General features: G+C 43.1%; 1 protein-coding gene across 5 annotated transcripts in view; it reads right to left on the minus strand.

Annotated features, from left to right (window-relative positions):
- The window catches only part of LOC109908822 (transcriptional activator GLI3), a 165,282-nt gene that overhangs the window by 46,007 nt on the left and 98,235 nt on the right, over nt 1-21,040 (minus strand). For all 5 annotated transcript variants that reach the window (XM_031796175.1, XM_031796177.1, XM_031796176.1 and 2 more), the window contains one exon: nt 19,656-19,761. In XM_031796175.1, coding sequence (XP_031652035.1) covers nt 19,656-19,761 — 106 coding nt within the window. The remainder of the gene's footprint in view (nt 1-19,655; nt 19,762-21,040) is intronic.

Here is a 21,040-nt window from a genome sequence, read left to right on the forward strand (position 1 = left end):
AAGGAAATCAGTCAATTGAAATGAATAAATTAGGCCTTAATCTATGGATTTCACATGACTAGGAATACAGACATTCATCTGTTGATACCTTACAAATAAGGTAGGGGTGAGGATCAGAAAACCAGTCAGTCTCTGGTGTGACCACCATCTGAAGAGCACACTTCTCGAGCGTGCCAGTGGCCATCGGTGGTGAGCAGTTGCCCACTGAAGTCGGTTACAAAGCCGAACTGCAGTCAGGTCAACACCCTGGTGAGGACGATAAGCATGAGATGAGCTTTCCTGAGACAGTTTCTGACAGTTTGTGCAGAAATGATTTGGTTGTGCAAGCCCACAGTTTCATCAGTTCTCAGAGTCGCTGGTTTCAGACAATCCCGCACTTTACACCTACTTATATGTATCTACCTCAAATAACTCATACCCCTGCTGTAATGAACACGAGGGGAGACAGAGAGCTGGTTTCAAGCGCAGGGTGTTTATTGCAAAGGACCACAGGAGGAGGCAGGTAGCTGGGTCCAGGGGCAGGCAGAAGGTCATTCACAGGGGGTCCCAAAGGGCAACAGTACAGGCAGGGAAAAGACTAGTAACTTAGTCCAGGCAATAGGTAGATAACAGGAAATCCGATAGGCTAAAGTACAGGCAGGGAAAAGGAGTCGTTAGTGAGGCAGGATTTCAAAAAATAATTTACATGAGTAAATCACGGGAAACCCAGCACTCCGAAAGCTGTGTCACAAAACAAACAATACCTCACAGTGATGGGGGGCAAAGAACTGAACTAAATAGTGTGTGATAATGACATACAGGTGTGTGAACAGGTGATTAGAATTGAGTTGATTGGGATCTGGAGAGTGAGCTGCGTTCAGGGGATCTATGTTGAGAGTGTGAGCTGGAAAGTGAGCTGCGTTCAGATCTACGTGTTTGAGGGTGTGAGTTGGAAGCAGACGTTACACCTGCACATCGACTCGGTACTGGTACCCAGTGTATATAGCCAAGTTATCGTTATTCATTATTTATTTATTCCTCTTATTATTATCTTTCTATTCTAATTATCTCTGCATTGGAGGGAAAGGCCTGTAAGGAAGCATTTCATTGTTATTCTACACCTGTTGTTTATGAAGCATTTGATTTTATTTACAGCTCAAGCCAAGATCAATTCACTACCCCTAGTACGCAAGATATGCTGACTTAAAAAATGATTGCCACCAAAACCTTATTAACATAAATCGGTCTCCCTTTCACATCTCTCCCAAAGATTATCTAATGCCTCAGCGAACTGATTCTGTTGGTGAATCTCAAACCATCCCCTCGCCCCTGCCAAATCGCTCTGAGGGCCCTCCGTTCTCACATTTTGCCGACGAAACTTCAAGTGTGACTTCGAGAGAGTGGCGAGGGGAACAATAAACCCATCAGCGTCGGGAGACACTCCTGACTTTTAAATAATAAAACAAGTATGAAATTCAAATGAACAAATTCCCCTGTAATTTTACAAGATATAAACCTCAATAACAGTTTAAACATTTAATTTGGGGGGTATTCATCTGTTACATGTGTCAAGTCTCAAAATCAGACACAAACAAATGCATGTGACATATAATTAGGCACTTCTCTCCATTCTTTTGTATGAAATTGCACAAGTCCAAACATATCACAGTGTATGTTGGGATAGCACTTTGTTCTGAAGCCTGCAGCCTTGCTGGGTCGGTCGACGTGGCTATCTGAGAGTCTAATTAGCCCCTAACCCTCGATAATTTTCACTCCCTCAGCTTTGGGACACTTGTGCAAATGGCGGAGGCATTCGTGAACATGCAAATCAGGGGCAGAGTAGTGACAGGAAGGGGGTGATTTGTGATTCAGCCAGAGTGTGAATAGGGCTCCCCCCTCTTGCCTCATGAATGACGTCATCACTGGTTAAAGAGACAGAGCGCTCTTTTATAAAATAAGCTACTTCTATGCAAATGTTGTTTATCAGTACAGTAAAATCTGTCCCAAATGGAAGGGAAACAGATTGTGATCTGTAGCCCCATGCAATGAGCCAAAACAAGCTCAATAACTCAATGCTTGCACATACTCCAAATGAATATGAATTCACCTGTACTGTGAATGAACCTAGGCTATATCTTGATTTAGCCAGTTTATCAATAGAGATTTATCATTCAAATAAATGGTTACCATTATGTTGTTATGTAGTTATATTGGTAAAAACAAAATCAAATTGATTGTATGATTGTATAATTAATGAATACATGGCTGTCTGTGAAAAATGTTGACGTAAGAACATTCAAATGTAATGATACTGAACTCAAAAGATGACCAACGATTGAACAGAGCAGTAGCTGAGTTTATCTGTCTGGATCAAGTGCCATTCTGTGACTTAAGCTAATACGCCTTATTTTTTTGCCGTGGTATTGTTTTGGTATTGAGTATAATAATAATCATGATAGGTTTTGTGATAATAAACCTGGTATCGGTTTCAAAGTCAAAATTCTGGTATCCTGACAACACTATATTCCATTTAGGACTCTGGTAAAAAAAAAAGTTGTGGCCTATTTATAAGGTGCCATTTGGAATGTATTCAGAGAGTCCAGAGGCTAGCTAACTACCATTACAAAGACACAGTACAGAACCATGGTCACTTTAGCTCCCAACACTTCCTACACCCTCCATCCATCCTTCCATCCACCAGAAGAAATGTGAAGAGAGAGAGAGAGGTGGGTTAGCTTCTTGTGCTCCCAGACCGGATGAGAGAAGAGAGGAGCAGAGATCAGTCAGGTGTCAGAGGCCTCTCCTGGCCCGGGTTGACAGCGTTTCCCCTCCCCTGATTCCTCCATCCCTCCTTCCCCGCCAGCCCTCCCTGCCACGGCTCTGAAAGTCTAAACCAGAGGGGAAGAGAGGGGCTCCTGACAGTGGAAATAGCAGACGCTTTAAAGCTCCAACCCTTTCACTGTGATCAAAGAGGCCATGGCTACACAGAGCCTGAGCCAGCCCAGACACTGAGCAGAGAGAGAGGAGAGTGAGAAGGAGAGACAAGAAGGGAAAGGGAGAGAGACAAAAGGGAGAGAGACAAGGAGGGAGAGATACAAGAAGGGAGAGAGAGACAAGAAGGGAGAGAGAGAGACAAGAAGGGAGAGGGAGAGAGACAAGGAGGGAGAGGGAGAGAGACAAGGAGGGAGAGCGGGAGAGGCAAGGAGGGAAACAGAGAGAGACAAGAAGGTAGAGAGACAAGAAGGGAGAGGGAGAGAGACAAGTAGGGAGAGAGACAAGGAGGGAGAGGGACAAGGAGGGAGAGGGAGAGAGGCAAGGAGGGAGACAGAGAGAGACAAGAAGGGAGAGAGAAAAGAAGTGAGAGGGAGAGAGACAAGAAGGGAGAGAGAGAGACAAGAAGGGAGAGAGACAAGAAGGGAGAGGGAGAGAGACAAGAAGGGAGAGGGACAAGGAGGGAGAGGGGAAGGCAAGGAGGGAGACGGAGAGAGACAAGAAGGGAGAGAGACAAGAAGGGAGAGAGACAAGGAGGGAGAGGGACAAGGAGGGAGAGGGAGAGAGGCAAGGAGGGAGACAGAGAGAGACAAGAAGGGAGAGAGAAAAGAAGGGAGAGGGAGAGAGACAAGAAGGGAGAGAGAGAGACAAGAAGGGAGAGGGACAAGGAGGGAGAGTGGGAGAGGCAAGGAGGGAGACGGAGACAGACAAGAAGGGAGAGGGAGAGAGACAAAAAGGGAGAAAGACAAGGAGGGAGAGGGACAAGGAGGGAGAGGGAGAGAGACAAAAGGGGAGAGAGACAAGGAGGGAGAGGGACAAGGAGGGAGAGGGAGAGACAGGGGGAGTGATGGGAGGGATAGTGAGAGAGAGGGGGGGTTAGAGACATGGGAGGGCGATACAGGGGGAAAGGGAGTGAGAGAGACAAGACACACACAAGGAATGAGAGAGAGCAGGAGCATGAGCCTTCACTACTGAGAGAAAGTGTGTGTTTGTGGTCTGAATATAACAGAGAAATTGCCAGAGAGTGCCTGTGTGCGCACATATGGAAAGCAAAGGGAAACAGTTTGCTAGAGTATATGGTAACTTCTGGAAGGTCCTTTGGGAGCTACTGACAGCAAGAAATCATAATCAGAAGTCAAGCCAGTAATAATATCATTGTTCTGTGTGGCTGCATGGTTTAAATAAAGCAGCAGTAGGTATTAGGAATTGTGCACATTTACAGTAAGAGTAACGTTTACAGTAAGAGTAACATTTACAGTAAGAGTAAAAGTAAAACCTGGTTTGAAATATATGTATTGGTTTATTGGCTTATGTAAGGAAGGGTTAATGTGTGGTTTAGACAATCTAATGATTTCAAAGACAAAGCAATATAATTTGAGTGTACTTGTAACTCTAAGGGACATCTATAAACACTAAATAAACCCTTATCCTACCATTAACCTTCATGTTGTGTTTGTCTCCTGCCACCGCAGTGAAGAAACCATCTGCCACACCCTGATCTGTTTCACCTGTCGTTGTGATTGTCTCCACCCCCCTCCAGGTGTCGCCCATCTTCCCCATTATCCCCTGTGTATTTATACCCGTGTTCTCTGTTTGTCTATTGCCAGTTTGTCTTGTTAGTCAAGTCAACCAGTGTTTTTGTGTTTCAGCTCCTGCTGTTTCCAGTCTCTCTTTTTCTCACCCTCCTGGTTTTGACCCTTGCCTGTTCTGACTCTGAGTACACCTGCCTGCCCCTGACCCTGAGCATTGCCCCACCTCTGGTTTACTTATCCCTGCCTGCCTTGATCTATTGCCTTCCCCTGTTGGATTATTAAACCATTGTTAATTTGACGTTGTCTGCATCTGGGTCTTAACTTCATACCTGATACCATCATCCTTTAGAACAGGGTTTTGGGGGGGGATTTTCGTTTTTGGTCAAAAAAGATCACCAGGAATTCAGCTAAAAATAGGAATGTATTTCCACTAATAAAGAAAATAGAAAAATGTAATCAAGGTATGATATTATTGATATTATCCAATTTAACCTATTTTGGGGTTTAGTTGTGGTCAATTTGCAGTGTACAAATTATTATATTTATGTTCCAGCCCCCCGACCATCCGCTCCGACCAAAATTGGGCCACGGCTGAATCTTGTTGCCTACCCCTGCTTTAGAATGTCTCTCAGACACCCCTACTGAACTTCCTCATTCCTGATGAGTTGGACCGTCTCCTCTCCACCCTGCCTGAACAATAACGCTGCATGTGTGTAGTTGTGTTTAGGGGCACCTATGGGGTTGCCAATCGTGCCGGGGTCTAACTATGCCCACCTGGCGCTAAGAAGGGGGGCTGGGAGTTCTGTGACCCCTTACATCAAAGGGTTGGCTGGGGGGGGGGGGGGATCACTCTCTATGGTATAGATAGCTCTGGGCGTGTGCAAGGATGTCCTATATATTTTACACGCTACTGTTGTCTATCACTGGACACAGGAAGCTGTGTGGAGATGAGGGGGAGCGCTCGATATCTCTCTCTCACAAGCAGACACACACACACACACACATCGTTGTCTTGCTAGGAGAATGCACATCTCAGCAGGCACGTACGATACTCCATGCTATGACGAAGATAACAGGTGTTGTTCAACAGGAGGCAATGAGTGTGACAGGCTCAAGTCATAACAACCGGGCCCAGGTGTCAGACACACACACGCACATACACTCAAAGAAAAATGCACGCACGCAAACACACACAAGTAAACACACTCCTGTGAACTCGGCGCTCCGACAATGTGAAGACACAAACCTGTGAGAGCAGTGTCAGTGAGATGAACAACCCATGGGTCATACTCAGTGTTTCACATTTCACTGGATATACACTGAGTGTACAAAGCATTAAGAACACGTAATCATTAGGGAGGAGATGCAAACCCAACGTTAGAACAGTGTCTACATACTTACTGTACTGTGTGACCTTGGAAATTACCATGGAGTAAAATGGCAGGCAAGGTCAACTTGTAGTACCACACACTTTTCAGCTGTCTTTAAAAGCCCCTATAGCACTGTTCCAAATTATGGCAAAACACTATTACCATGAATGAGTGTATGAGCCTTTTTAAAGAAACATTTATGTTTCAGCTTGCTTCTCTGCAGGCTTTTCACAGGCTGTTTGGAAAACCATTTCCACACCGTAATTAAACCTAATTTCAGCCATCGAGATAAGGATGTCTATCGAAGTAAATCAACAAAGTGTTCACAAAAAAAAAGAAACATGAAAGTGAAATCATACAAAATGAGCCTGCCTTTTTTCATGTAATTTCAAGTGGGCTTGGAAGTTCAGGCAACAAACATGAGACCAATGTCCATTTTTATGCTCCTCTTTCGTACTTTACGGTTCATTGCGGTTCGATAAATGTGCTCCAAGTAACACCGAAATATCCACTCTCTTTCATTTCACTTTTCCAAAAAGTCACACTAGGTTGCTCTCGTTCAAAGTGAGAGTCAACAGTAAATACAGGTGGACTTAACCTTTTTCACAGGGTTTGTTTGAGTTCCTCTGGCATGCCCCAGGCTACAGAGAGGAGAATAGGGGACTCCTGGGTGTTGAAAGAAAACAGCTTCAGAAAGAGTACACCTATCGCCAGCACATCCTCTCAGAGAATGTCTCCATAGCCCCTGTGTGTTACAAACGCACGTACGCAGCACGCACACACACACACACACACACACACACACACACACACACACACACACACACACACACACACACACACACACACACACACACACACACACACACACACACACACACACACACACACACACACACACACACACAGTGTCTTACACAGTGACAGAGACTGACGCCTGCAGACAAATAGGGTCAGGTATCCTCTACGCTCCATAGCCTCACTAACCCTTCTAGCCTGTAATGAGTTGTGGTGTTGGGGTTGGAGCCAGTCGGTCGGGGAGTGTGTGTATATGTGCATGCGTGTGTATGTGTATATCCCATCCTAAGTGAGAGAGGAGAGGGGATCCAGAGGGGAACGTAGCCCAGGGCTGATAGGGCAGCGGTGTATCAGTGTACTGGCTAGAGAGAGAGCCCCGTGAACCACCTCAATTCACTCTGTCACAGTGGGCCTCATGAAATGAACCACTGCACAGACGGACTCAAGCAAATCACAAACAAAACATACAGCGACCAAGAAGGAGAGTCCCGCTGCTGGAGAGGGCTAATCCTTCAGACAGAAAGAGAGAGAAAGAGAGGACAGGGAGATAGAGAAAAGAGGAAAAACAAAGAGGATTTATCAGGTTAAAGGCTGAGTGCAGTCAAAAACGTGAAATTCTCTGTGTTTTACATACAGTGCCTTCAGAAAGTAGTCAAACCTCTGGACTTTTCCCACGTTTTGTTGTGTTAAAGCCTGAATTTAAAATGTATTACATTTAAAATGTTGGCCATTGGCCTACACGCAATATCCCATAACGTCAAAGTGGAATATATATTTTTTTATGAATTAAAAATGAGAAGCTGAAATGTCTTGAGTCAATAAGTATTAAAACATGATCGAAATAATTATGTAACAAGACACATAATAAGTTGAATGGACTCATTCTGTGTGCAATAATAGTGTTTAACATGATTTTTGAATAACTGCCTCATCTCTGTACCTCACACATACAATTATCTGTACGGTCGCTCAGTCAAGCAGTGAATTTCAAACACAGATTCAACCACAAAGACCAGGGAGGATTTCCATTGCCTCACAAAGAAGGGCACCTATTGGTAGATGGGTAAAAAAAAGCAGATCTTGAATATCCCTTTGAGCGTGGTGAAGTTATTAATTACACTTTGGATGGTGGATCAATACACCCACTCACTACAAATATACAGGCGTCCTTCCTAACTCAGTTGCCGACGAGAAAGGAAACTGCTCAGGGATTTCACCACGAGGCCAACGGTGACTTTAAAACAGTTACATAGTTTAATGGCTGATAAGAGAAAACTGAGGATGGAGCAACAACATTGTAGTTACTCCACAATACTAACTTAATTGAGTGAAAATAAAGGAGGCTTGTACAGAATAAAAATATTCAAAAACATGAACTTTTTGTCCTGAATGCAAAGTGTTATGTTTGGGGCAAATCCAATACAACACATTACTGAGTACCAGTTTCCATATTTTCAAGCATAGTGGTGGCTGCATGTTTATGGGTACGCTTGAAATCGTTTGTTAAGAACTGAAAAGTTTTCCAGCAAGACAATAACCTAAAACACAATACCAAATCTACACTAGAGTTGGTTACCAAGATGACAGTGAATGATCCTGAGTGACCGAGTTACAGTTTTGACTTAAATCGGCTTGAAAATCTATAGCAAGACAACCAATATGACAGAGCTTGAAGAATTTTGAAAATCCACGTGTGAAGCTCTTAGACTTACCCAGAAAGACTCGCTGCCAAAGATGATTCTACGATGTATTGACTCAGGGGTGTGAATACTTATGTAAATTAGATCTTTCTGTACTTAATTTTCAATACATTTTCTAAATTTTCTAAAAACATGTTTTCACTTTGTCATTATGGGGCATTATTGTGTGTAGATGGGTGAGAAAAAATATATTTAATCTATTTTGAATTCAGGCTGTAACACAACAAAATGTGAAATAAGTCAAGGGGTATGAATACTTTCTGAAGGCACTGTATATTTCCACACTACGAGGTGTGGAATAATACTGTGAAATTGTGAAATTTATTATAATGCCCTTTTAGTGTAAGAGCTGTTTGAAAAGACCGCCTGAAATTTCAGAACGTTTTGGTGGGATGAGTTTTGGCCTGCCTGGTGACATCACCGGTGACATCACCAGTGACATCACCAGGCAGTACATTAGTTAATTGACCAATAAGAAAGAGAGTTCCAAACCTCTCTGCCAATAACAGCTACATTTCAGTTTTCCCTTCCCACTCAGACCACTCCCAGACAGTCTTAGCAAATTTCTTGCTTGAGAAATTGCTCTTTGCTAAGAAGCTATTTTTGTTGCCTTTTGACTATTTTCATTGAAATCAATCACAGTAAGGTACTTAATTGTTGCCCATAAATGATTTGATATTGAGATTTTTTTTAAATGTCTGCATTGGACCTTTAGAAAAACATAATTGTCCTCTTTCAAGCACTGAAAAAAGAAATCCATCAAATGTTTTCTAATATATACTCCTGTTAGAGGAGAAAGAGAAGAGGGGGAAGGAAAAGAAAGCAAAGACTGGTTAGAGGAGGCAGGCAGGCGGCAGGGGCAGGTGGGAAAGTCAACACACACAGCCTACTTTATTCTTACCATTTCATCCATCTTGCTGGAGTTGTACTAATAAAATGTCAAGTGGAGTTGCCTGATATTTAATCATGAACGGGCTGAGCTGCATAGTGGTACCCAGCCCCAGCACCACCGACCCCGCAGCTCTGGCCCCAGCCCAGGCCACAGCCCCGGCCCTTGACCTTATCAGGGTCTATGTTGGTTAAGTACAGAGGCGGCGGAGGATTCCTGAGCCTCATCAGGAAGAAAGACGTTTCACACACATACACAATCTCACCCACTACAGTAAGGTGCACACATAGCACATCACTAACATCAAAAGGTTCTCTATAAATGATATATTGTCTTCAGAGTGGTTTGGTGCATTAAATAGAGTTATTAGAGTATGACATAGATAGAGATAAGAGAAAGTGTTCCACCGGGATGCTGGCCATGACTGTGCTTCCCACAGTTGTGTCAAGTTTGTTAGATGTCCTTTGGGTAGTGGACCATTCTTGATACACACAGGAAACTGTTAAGAGTGAAAAACCCAGCAGTGTTGCGGTTCTTGACACAAACCGGTGCACATACTGCCATGCCCCGTTCAAAGGCACCCCATTTAAATATTTTGTCTTGCCCATTCAACCTCGGAATGGCACACGTACACAATCCATGTCTCAATTGTCTCAAGGCTTAAAAATCCTTCTTTAACCGGTCTCCTCCCCTTCATCTACACTGTGACATCAATAAGGGATCATAGATTTCACCTGGATTCATCTGATCAGTCTATGTCATGGAAAGAGCAGGTGGTTCTTAATGTTTTGTATACTCACTGTATATCCAAATTTGGCTGAACTTTCCAGTCTTCCAGTCCAATTTAATTCAACTTGCATCTCTCATTTATTAAAAAGCGATCGCTTTTGGACACACAAAATGCAACCTACTGACAAATACACACAGACAGAGCAGCACCAAATGCTAGTTGCATTCCTTTTAACAGTTCCGGCACCCCGCAGCTGTGTGCAGGACTGTGCCACTCCCGCTGGATGATGCGTGCAGAGAGATACTTGACACGCTGACCCCTCTTCTGAGAGAGTGAGGTATCATGGAAGATGAAGACAGCAGAGATGGGCTCTGTCTGTTGCTCATTCCAAACAGTTAAGGTCCAAACCACAGTGTGAGAGATGAAAACATTCTTCTCACACATGAATAATGGACTTCAGATTTGATTGGATAAGAGATAACACGGTGCTCAAAGAATAGAGTAGCCGTATGTGAGTGTGATTAATATCCTTAGTGAAGGAGGTGAAGGAAGAAGAAGAATTACAAAATGCCACGATAGCTCATAAGAGAGAATGAGAATGTATAAAGGGCAAAACAAGGAGGAGTGAAACGGAGAGAAGGAGAGGTAGAGTCAGTGCAGGAGAGGAGGTAATGATCTCATTTCCTTCACCGTTAAAGCTGTCAATGGCCTTCAGAACAGTTTAACAAATGTTAAACAAATGTTTTTTTTAAATCGACAACATGTGGTAATATTATACATTGTTACCTTTATGTTTCCCCCCCATTTACTTAAAGCTTGACGAGAGGAGAGATGGAGGGAGTGGACAGAGGGGGAAAAGAAAGTATTTCTAGCAAAAAGCAGGCAGAATTTACGACCCTGTTCCCTAGATCTCGTTACTTGCTGTAACTGGCCCCCAGAGTGAATTCCCAGGGCCCCGAGCACAAGTCGAAATAATGGAAAGTCAACATTTTCTACACTTTCTTCTGACGGCCCACCGGGATGGTTCTGCCTGCCTCCACAAAGCAAGGGTCTGAGTCCCAACACTGACTACATACTGCACTCTCTCTTCAATCACATTATTTTGACTCACTTTAAAAGTGGCAATCTGTACATATTTTTTGGCACTTTTAAATGAATTAAATATGGCCCTATAGCCATGAATTCTGATTAGAATCCCAGACTGCCCCTTTAACCTAACAACAATTATTAACTAAATAGTAGGTTAGTATGCCGACAGACATGATATAATTATATTTGTTGTGTTTTCTCAAATGCAGAACTCTGTATAGCAATATCTATTTTCCAGTTTTCTTTTTACAAATGCTTGTTACTATATATATATATACATTTTTTTGTTTTTTATGAAAATAATATTCTAAGATGAAAAAAACATCAAGAAACAAACACACACATGAACCTCCAGGCCAGTAGAAAGTTGGGAGGGGCCTTTACAAAGCCAATTAAGCGAAGGCACTGATGTGACAGCTGGCCCCTCCCACAAACCCATTACCCCCTTCATCAACAGACAGGCCTCTGGGAATGTATTCATAAAGCATCTCAAAGTAGAAGTGCAGTTTAGGATCAGGTCCTCCCTGTCCATATAACCATATTCCTTATGATCTAAAAGGCAGAACTGATCCTAGATCAGCACACCTACTCTGAGAGGTTTATTAATGAATACGGGCCCTGGAATTCTGGGATATACTGAGGTCTTGCTTATCAACAGCATTACCATAATCAATATTTAATATTAAAGTCAATTAGCCAACATTTGTAATGTCAATAATGTTGGTAAATGCAATTTAAAATGTTAAAACAGAGGGCCTGTAAAAGGTTTAGAGCATTTGTATAAAACACTGTGATAATGGTGACTTGGGAATCATTTAAATGTCAATTCAAATCATAATAATGAATCACTTTCATCATTGACATTTATTTTATAGCATATAAACGGTTCATACACTTAGGTTATACAGTTACAATTGTATCTGCATTTTATTTTCTGAATCTTTATTTGGAAGACAAATCTAAACATGAAAAGCATTACTCAACAAACCCTTCTTAATATTTGAAATGATGAGTGATGTAATGACATGGCTGTCGAATCTTCCCATTATGGAATTGACAGTTGAGCACAAGGCTTTGTTAACCTTAGGCAGATTGAACACACACACACACAGGCCCGCACGCACACACGCGCATACACGCACGCACACATACACACAGTGACAGGCTGACTGACACACACAGCTAGCTGTTAGCACCTGTCTGTTATCTCCTCTCCTCCAGACTTTCTCTTCCATTGTGCAACATGGGCGAGCTACAAATTGAGATCTCAAATATAAACAGGAGGGCAATAGATTTCTGTACAGAAAATCAAGTGTACTACTGTGTTACATGTGGAAATTCAAAAGGCCACTAGTAGAAAGATAGATATTATTCTTGTAGTCAAATAAATCATTTGCTGTAATAGTCTTAAATTAATTAAACCTACAAAAGATCAAAGGAAATGTACGGCGAAATGACTGACTGGGTTATTCATTTGACCCATATTGTTACTACTCAATAAAAATGTGAATCACCAGTGCCACATTCTCATTTCTTTTGGTACATTTACAAATGAATGAAAGGGGCATTTCAACAGCTGTTGAGCTGGGTTGAAACAAACATATATGACATCAAATCTAACAACAATGTCGTACACAGTACAACCAACTATTGCAATTAAAATGGTTATGTAGCTGTGAGTTTAGTGTGAATAAATACCCTTGATTCTTAAAACACAGTTTCAGCAGAATTATTTTTTTAAAAGATGTAATCCATATGCCCTAAAAAAACAAATGCATAGTAATAGAATCACTAAAATATATTTATATGGTAGTAACAGCAGCTCTTAAGTAGAATTTAGCAACATGTCTAAACAGGTTTCCTTGGGTACTCAACTGTAAACCAGAGCAGGGCTTGTCACATGTCTACTCTACCAAATACTTTATTTTTTCTAAACCTGCAGTATCCATCAACCACAAAATGCACAGGTGCCTTGAAAATATCCCGCTTCATCGCACAGTCATTGGGGGGGAAAAAAGAAGACACCATCCATTTAGGTTTTCAAACCTGGTGTATTACAACAAAAATTATATAACTTCAAACTGCCCACAATTATGCTTATAGGCATTTATCTCATTTTCTCTCTATATCCTGAAATTGCTTGAGAAAAAAAAGAGAGGGAGACTTTACCCCCGCCTCTCCCGCCCATTTCACAGAGTGGCACGCAACTTTCTTTTTCTTCCCTTTTTTTTCTCCAGTGAAAATTGAAGGGGCTTTATGTCAAATAAGGCTAAAGCCAGCCACTCCATATCAAGCAACGCAGCGCGAAAATTACTGTGGCCATGATAAGACTGCCAGATAGAGTGGCAGAGGAGAGAGAGGAGAGAAGAGAGGGGAGAGGAAAGTGAGAGGAGGGGGGGGGAGTGACTCTACTCAATTATACTGCAAAATTGGTATGACTGAAAATGTTTCATTCAGGTGACTGATAGTATCGGTGAAACTGCAATGCAGATAAATAAAGGGGACTTTTGTCAAGAATAAACACCATTAATCACGAAGCCAGTTACCGCGTGACTGCCTGTCCAACGAATACAGCCTGACGCCACAGAGAAAGTCTTTTAAAAAGAAGGGAGGAGGAGGGGAGGGGTGGATGGGGGGAACCTGGTGACTTCACCAAAAGGAGGGTGACCTACGAATTCGCAGGGAACGGGGGATAAGGGGGAAAAAAGGGAGGGAGATGAGAAAAGTGGCTTGCTCTCCTCCTTCTCATTACTGACAGAAGCCACATAGAGATCCTCTAGAGATGATAAGAAAATTATCATTGGAATTTAATAGAATTTAGAGTCCCATTTTATATTTATTACAATTTATAAAGGTTTAATATTACCATGATTTTTTTAGGGTAAAGGAATAAATATAGGCTTATACTAAACAGGTTCATTTATAGGGAATTTACAAATGGTTTAGAGAGATTTATGAACATATTAATAAACGTATACTCAATAAACAGAAAATGAAAACTGCTAATGTTTGCAAACGTTGAATGAATGAATACAAAAATGATAAAACAGCTTCACATACAGTAAGAAAGGGTGAAACATCAGCCCAAAATAAATAAAACCCTCAACACATGAAATTGCAATGAAAGCTGTTACACTATGCCTTTGTCATTCTTTTGTCATGAAGTAAGTGTGTGTGTGTGTGTGTGTGTGTGTGTGTGTGTGTGTGTGTGTGTATGTGTGTGTGTGTGTGTGTGTGTGTGTGTGTGTGTGTGTGTGTGTGTGTGTGTGTGTGTGTGTGTGTGTGTGTGTGTGTGTGTGTGTGTGTGCAATTCCAGGCGTCTTACCATCCGGAGTAGATGAGAAATCTGGAGGGAGGTGTGGAGATAAGACTGTGGTCTTTATGCGCGCCGCTCCTCAATGTCCACATTTGGCTCTCTGACAACAGTTTATGTAAATAACCAAACAAAATGGCGTACACCTCAAGAACACACTCTACTCTCAGCCAAAAGGACACAGAGCGAGAAAGAGAGAGAGAGAGAGAGAAGAGAGAAGAGAGAGAGAGAGAGAGAGAGAGAGAGAGAGAGAGAGAGAGAGAGAGAGAGAGAGAGAGAGAGAGAGAGAGAGCACAACAATTAATATGTTCAAAAAGGTTTCAGTATGTTGTTACTAAGATGGAATGATCATGAAAATAAATTACACTATTTTTTGGGCAGTTAACGATGGTTTCACTGCAGCTGACAACAGAGTGCTGATGTTGTGTTGAAATGAATGGGACCTGCTGCTTTTCCCCCTGGTAGCCTCACAGAATACCTTACAGTCCGTTTGGGGACCACAGCTGTACAAATACACTTCTGAATGCAATAACACCACATACAGGACTTAGCATACCTTTACAGGCCCAACACACACACACAGGCGCACATACGCACAGACACACCTTCACCCCCTTCCAGAGTCAGAATCCACGTGTCTATTCACCACTTACACAGAACATTGTGCCAAATCAGTATGTTTTCCATTTCCATTATCATCTTTACATTGTGACTTTGACATCATTACTACGACACAAATGATGTCATAGAGAATCCTCAGGAGACTTTACAAACAAGTGGCAGAACTAAACGGTAACATGACAAATCGCACACGTTATCTGAGTGGGATACGAATCTGTGGAGATACAGTACCTACGTTTAAACATTCCATTGTGTATTGTACTCAGGAGTAGATCATTCAAGCTAATTCCTAAGCAAATGCAAATTTTCTTAGGTTTCAGCCTTATTCCAAAATTGCTGAACAGCTATTTTCAGGTCTCTTTAGAGATGTTCGATCGGGTTCAGGCCCGGGCTCTGGCCACTCAAGGACATTCAGAGACTTCTTGCGTTGCCTTGGCTGTGTGCTTATAGTTGTTTTCCTGTTGGAAGGTGAACCTTGTCCAAAGTCTGAGGTCCTGAGCTCTCTGGAGTAGGTTTTCATCAAGGATCTCTCTGTACTTTGCTCCGTTCACCGTAGGGATGGTGCAATGTTTCCGTGACGCTTGGCATTCAGGCCAAATAGTTCAATCTTAGTTTCAGATAATCTTGTTTCTCATGGTCTGAGAGCCCTTAAGGGTGCCTTTTGGCAAACTCCAAGCGGGCTGTCATGTGCCTTTTACTGAGGAGTGGCTTCCGTCTGGTCACTCTACCACAAATGCCCGATTGGTGGAGTGCTGCAGAGATGGTTGTCCTTCTAGAAGGTTCTCCCATCTCCTCAGAGGAACTCTAGAGCTCTGTCAGAGTGACCATCGGGTTCTTGGTCACCTCCCTGACCAAGGCCCTTCTCCCCCGATTGCTCAGTTTAGCCGGGCGGCCAGCTCTAGGGAGAGTCTTGGAGGTTCCAAACTTGGGGACCTTTAATGTTGCAGACATTTTTTGGTACCCTTCCCCATATCTGTGCCTCGACACAATCCTGTCTTGGAGCTCTAAGGTTTTTGCTCTTACATGCACTGTCAACTATGGGACCTAATATAGACAGGTGTGTGCCTTTCCAAATCATGTCCAATCAATTGAATTTACCACAGGTGGACTCCAATCAAGTTGTGGAAATATCTCAAGGATGATCAATAGAAACAGGATGTAACAGAGCTCAATTTCAAGTCTCATAGCAAAGGGTCTGAATGCTTATGTAAATAAGGTATTTCTGTTTATTTTTAATTTTAAAAATTCAAACGTAAAACTTGTTTGCGCTTTGTCATTATGAGGTATTGTGTGTAGACTGCTGAGGATTTTATTTATTTAATACATTTTAGAATAAGGCTGTAATGTAACAAAATATGGAAAAAGTCCAGGGTCTGAATACTTTCCGAAGGCAACGACTGTGACTACGCAAACAGTTGCAAGTCAATTACTTATCCCCTAAGAGTGTTTTGTTGTTTCAGTGGCCACATTCAAGCATAAGGGCCTCTAACTCGCGAGTAAACTCCCATGCAGATAATTTACTTGTAGTCAAATACTTCTGTTTGTTCTCGGCCCGTCTCCGGGTGACCGAGACCAGGCACTGTGCCACAAGAGAGGGCCTTTTGTTTCCACCGGTAGTCGTCAGTCGGCCAATAATATCCCCTATGAAAGGCCCCAGCATCCCCCACAAAGCCCCACAGCCCCCCAGTTCCCGATGAATATAGGCCAACACAATGAGAGCGACGGTGGGGACGAGAGCTTCCATGGAGTCTGCTCTTCACTGATTCATGTGTTTATTTAAGCAGGAAGTGAGGAAGCATACTCTCTAGAGGAGGAAAAGGTCAGCTGTTTCTTAGTCAGAGACACTGAGGTAGTGGGGAAGAGGGCTGTTGATCCTAGATCAGCTGCACTGAGGTCCTATTCTATAGTCATTAAAAAGTGGTTGGTCAGAGCTCTATATGCCGAGGGTATTGATAAAAGACTCCACAGTTTCCCATTTTAGACATGTAGGACATAGACATAGACATCCTCTATTGTGTGGAAATGGATCACTTCCATTTCCACACAGAAACAGTACATCATCAATGCACCCACACAAGGAAGGCAACCCCTGATCCTATCTTTAATATTGAATGGCACACGGGTGCCTTCCCATGCAATAATTCATAAACTAAACGATTATCCTAGCTCCTGCCTGTAATTGCACTCTTCCCTGCCTAATAGGGGTGGCGTGCAGCAGGAGAGTGAGAGAGCGAGAGAGAGTGGAAAAACAAAGGACAGTTAATTTGTGATTTCCTCCGCTCATTTGAAGGCAAATTAAGTGTCAAGCAGCTAATACAGAGCATATTTCATTTTATGAGCTTTTAATTTAATTCCGTCGGTCTCATTTTTTCGACCGGATGCCTTTAGCTTAGCGCCTTCGCCAAACGCTCCGTCCTTCCTCCCTCTTCTGCGGCGCCGGGACATAAATAAACATGTTTCAATTAGACCTGTCACAATAATAGGACAGGATTCTGTTAATTTGCAACGTCGGTTGGACGGCAGAATGTATCATGAGAATATGAGGAGGCTGCGTGTTTTTCTACCGGACCAAGTCCTAGCATTTAGCGCTGCTAGCGTTAGCGTGACGGCTAGCATTTCAAAGCTAGATTGATTGTACCGCCGCGGGGCCAGACCCACTGTAATTACCCGCTGTAATGAAACCTCTGTATGGGGAAGTAATGCCAATAATACTCTACTGTGTACTTAACCATATCTTTAAGAGGGCTAATAACGATTAATTCTGCTCACTAAGGAGAGCTTGTCTTAAAACAATTCTATATTTCTGTCTGAACACCCCCCCACTTGTCCCCTGCAGGGCCATGCATGTTCTCTCTGTGTGCAGGGCCATGATGGCATTGTTGGGGGTGACTGGATCAAAATGCTCCTTCGTAAGGAATTCCAAAACACTATCCAATGAGACCAAATTGCCAGATGAAATTGTTCCCAAGCAATACCGAGTTTATGTTACAGTCCAAATCTGAACCAAGGAACTACAGTAGCCTACATAACTCGGTAATCTGTCGATTGGACTTACCCTAAACAGTAACACCATGTAACACTGTTTCCTACTCTGAAAAGCAGCAAGAGTAATGGCATTGAGAACAGAGGGGTTAGAGCCTGTAAGTAAGCATTTCACTGTAAGGTCTACACCTGTTGTATTCGGCGCACGTGACAAATAAACTTTGATTTGAGATCTCAAAGGAACACGTGTAACTCGATAATGTGTGTACTAGTACCCAAGTCAATTTGAATAAGATCATCCACTAAACTGCCTTGTAATAATGAAAAATGGGGCCTTTCAGCGTGGCGTGTCATATTAAGCAGCAATACAAGTGGATAAACAGCCCATAAGTACGGCAACGACTCACGACCACGACTCCCCTGACAGGCTGAGCAAACGAAGCGCGCCAGCCAGATAACTCTTATCCGGACAGAGATCGAGTGACTGAACACGTTCGTTCTGCGCAACTTCTCTTACCCCTTCATTTAATTCAGTGGGTTCCATGTCTCCCCCTTCCCCCTAACCTGTGCTCCAGATCTCTCCAAAGCGCCTCTGACTGATAACAAACACGGCTGTTTGTTTGAGCCGTATTGGCGGCACATGTTCTCTGCAGAAGCTAAATGCTCAATTATATTTGCCATTTTGTTTGCTTTGACACGGGGCATCAATCACTAACCCTTTTTTTTATTTCCTTGCCTCTCCCTCTCTCTTCTGAGATGGGGGGGGGTGGGGGGGTGAGGGTGGGGGGAGACATAAAAAATGCATTATGCTTAGTGGCACATCAGCAAGGGAGAGATATGACTCCTGAGGATGGGGGGGTTGATAATGAAGAAGAATTTCAAACATAATGTGGCCCAAGTAGCTGCCCCATCCAATTTGTCCCAGCCGCGCACTGATCGCTTCCTTGCTGTCTCTGGGTGAGAAATTAGTGATGCAAGGGCGACAGAGCATCCACTACCAGCACTCACTGTTCAGGCAGAACAGAGAGCAAAAGCGGTGGAGTGAAAGAGAGAGAAAGAAGGGAGAGAGTGAAAGACAGTTAGAATGAGAGGGATTCTAATATGTGTGTTATTTGTGTGTGTGTGGGGGGGGGGGGAGTGCATACATGGTACAGTGCAGTGCGTATGTCAGAAGAGATGTGTGTGTGTGTCAGTGAAGGTGTGTGTGTCAGTTGAGATGTGTGTGTCAGTGAAGGTATGTCAGGTTGGGAGTTGACAAGACTTGATCACTGTGCTTATGAGAATAACATGCTCAGAGGCCCTAGTTTCCATGTTTCTGGCACATGTTAATTTGCGTGTCTCTGACATGTGGATCATGTTACTCCCAGACAGGGCCATGACCTTTGATCTGGAGAGCAGGGGAGCACAGAGCACCTCTGAGGAGGATGCAACATGCCTTGGGGTGTTGGAAACAGGAGCATCTTATTAATATTGCCATTAACACTACTGGGGGTTCTTGCTGATACCAATGATATGATACTGATATCCAAATCACTTCCCACTGGTAGAATTGTACAAATTCCTTTGCATTATTTTATGTAAAGAAGAAGTGGATGTGTACAGGGATGGGGGGGTTGTGTGTGTGTGTGTGTGTGTGTGTGTGTACAGTCTGTGACACTCACACGTGTAGAGGGGGAACGGGGGACGGCTCGTAGATGTAGCGACCCTGGGCATGTCTGTCGTCGATGGGCACCGGTGGATGGAAAGCAGGGAAAAACTGTGGCGGTGCTACATGGGGATAAAGAGAAAGAGAAAAGAGAAAAAGAGAGAGAAAAATGTTAGAGATGACACTGCTACAGACAATCAGCCTTAAAGCCAATAACATTTATTTTATAAAGCCCTTTTTACGCCAGAAGTTGTGACAAAGCACATATCTCTTTGCATGCCATTGAATCATGGTTGCATGTATTGACTCAATGTGTTTTTGAGGGAATTACTAAGTAATGTTCCTCTTCAGCCAGTCTCAGGACAGAGTAATGAAAAGCAGTGGTTGATAGCCATCTTTCAGGAGGCCCTGCCCAAATGAGACCTCATTAAAATAACTGAACTAAAAAGCCTCACTGCCTTAGAATGTTCACTAAGAAGTGCACTTAAAACATCTCAAAATAAACCTAGACACAAATTAACTGCAAGACTTGTGCCTTTTGTCTTGCTGTAAGGCTGATCAGGCATAAATACACTTTTTACACTGAGGAACAGCAATTGAAACAGAGGGAATAGGGAGAAAAATTGAGGATGCGTTTGGAAATCATTTCAGGCAGGGAAATGATTCGTCACAACTGTCAGAGAGAAGTATCTAATTCCCCAGATAAAACATTTGCATAATATCAGCACTTTGCTATTTTTACCCCCTGAGAGAGAAGCTGCTGAGTTGTTGCATGGGCTGGAAACATACAACTATATAAGTTCAAGTCTCCTCACCTCAACTGCAACATCTACCCTATGGTATACAATCCCTCAAGCAAGTGCTAGAATGCTGTGTTTTGATATCCATTGTAGGACAAGTTCAGTATGAGCTATGTCTATTTAAGTGCATCTTGCCCACACTACACGAGGGGCTACTTGAACCCTTATGAAAATGGAAAGGGTTAAAACACACACACACACACACACACACACACACACACACACAAACAGGGAGGGGAGGAGGGCGCTTTGTGATAGGAAGTGTTTTTAGCGTGTAAACATCTGGCGCCCGTGTGCCAGCAGTAGTGGGATGGGCAGGCTGCCAGGCAGCCAGGGGGAGTGGTGCCAAACAGCTGGATCTAGTTGTGCACCCTGGTCAACGCCAAACATAGGGCCCACTGCTGGGCAGCAACACAGAGAGGTTTATCCCCCCCTGCCTCACTCAGGCTTGCTGCTCTACCTCAACTAGCTCATCACTTACTAGCTCATCACTTACTACCTCAACACTCACTACCACAACACTCACTACCTCAACACTCACTACCTCGACACTCACTACCTCGACACTCACTACCTCGACACTCACTACCTCGACACTCAC

This window comes from Oncorhynchus kisutch, linkage group LG18, assembly GCF_002021735.2.
Source record: "Oncorhynchus kisutch isolate 150728-3 linkage group LG18, Okis_V2, whole genome shotgun sequence".
Taxonomy (NCBI): Eukaryota; Metazoa; Chordata; class Actinopteri; order Salmoniformes; family Salmonidae; genus Oncorhynchus; species Oncorhynchus kisutch.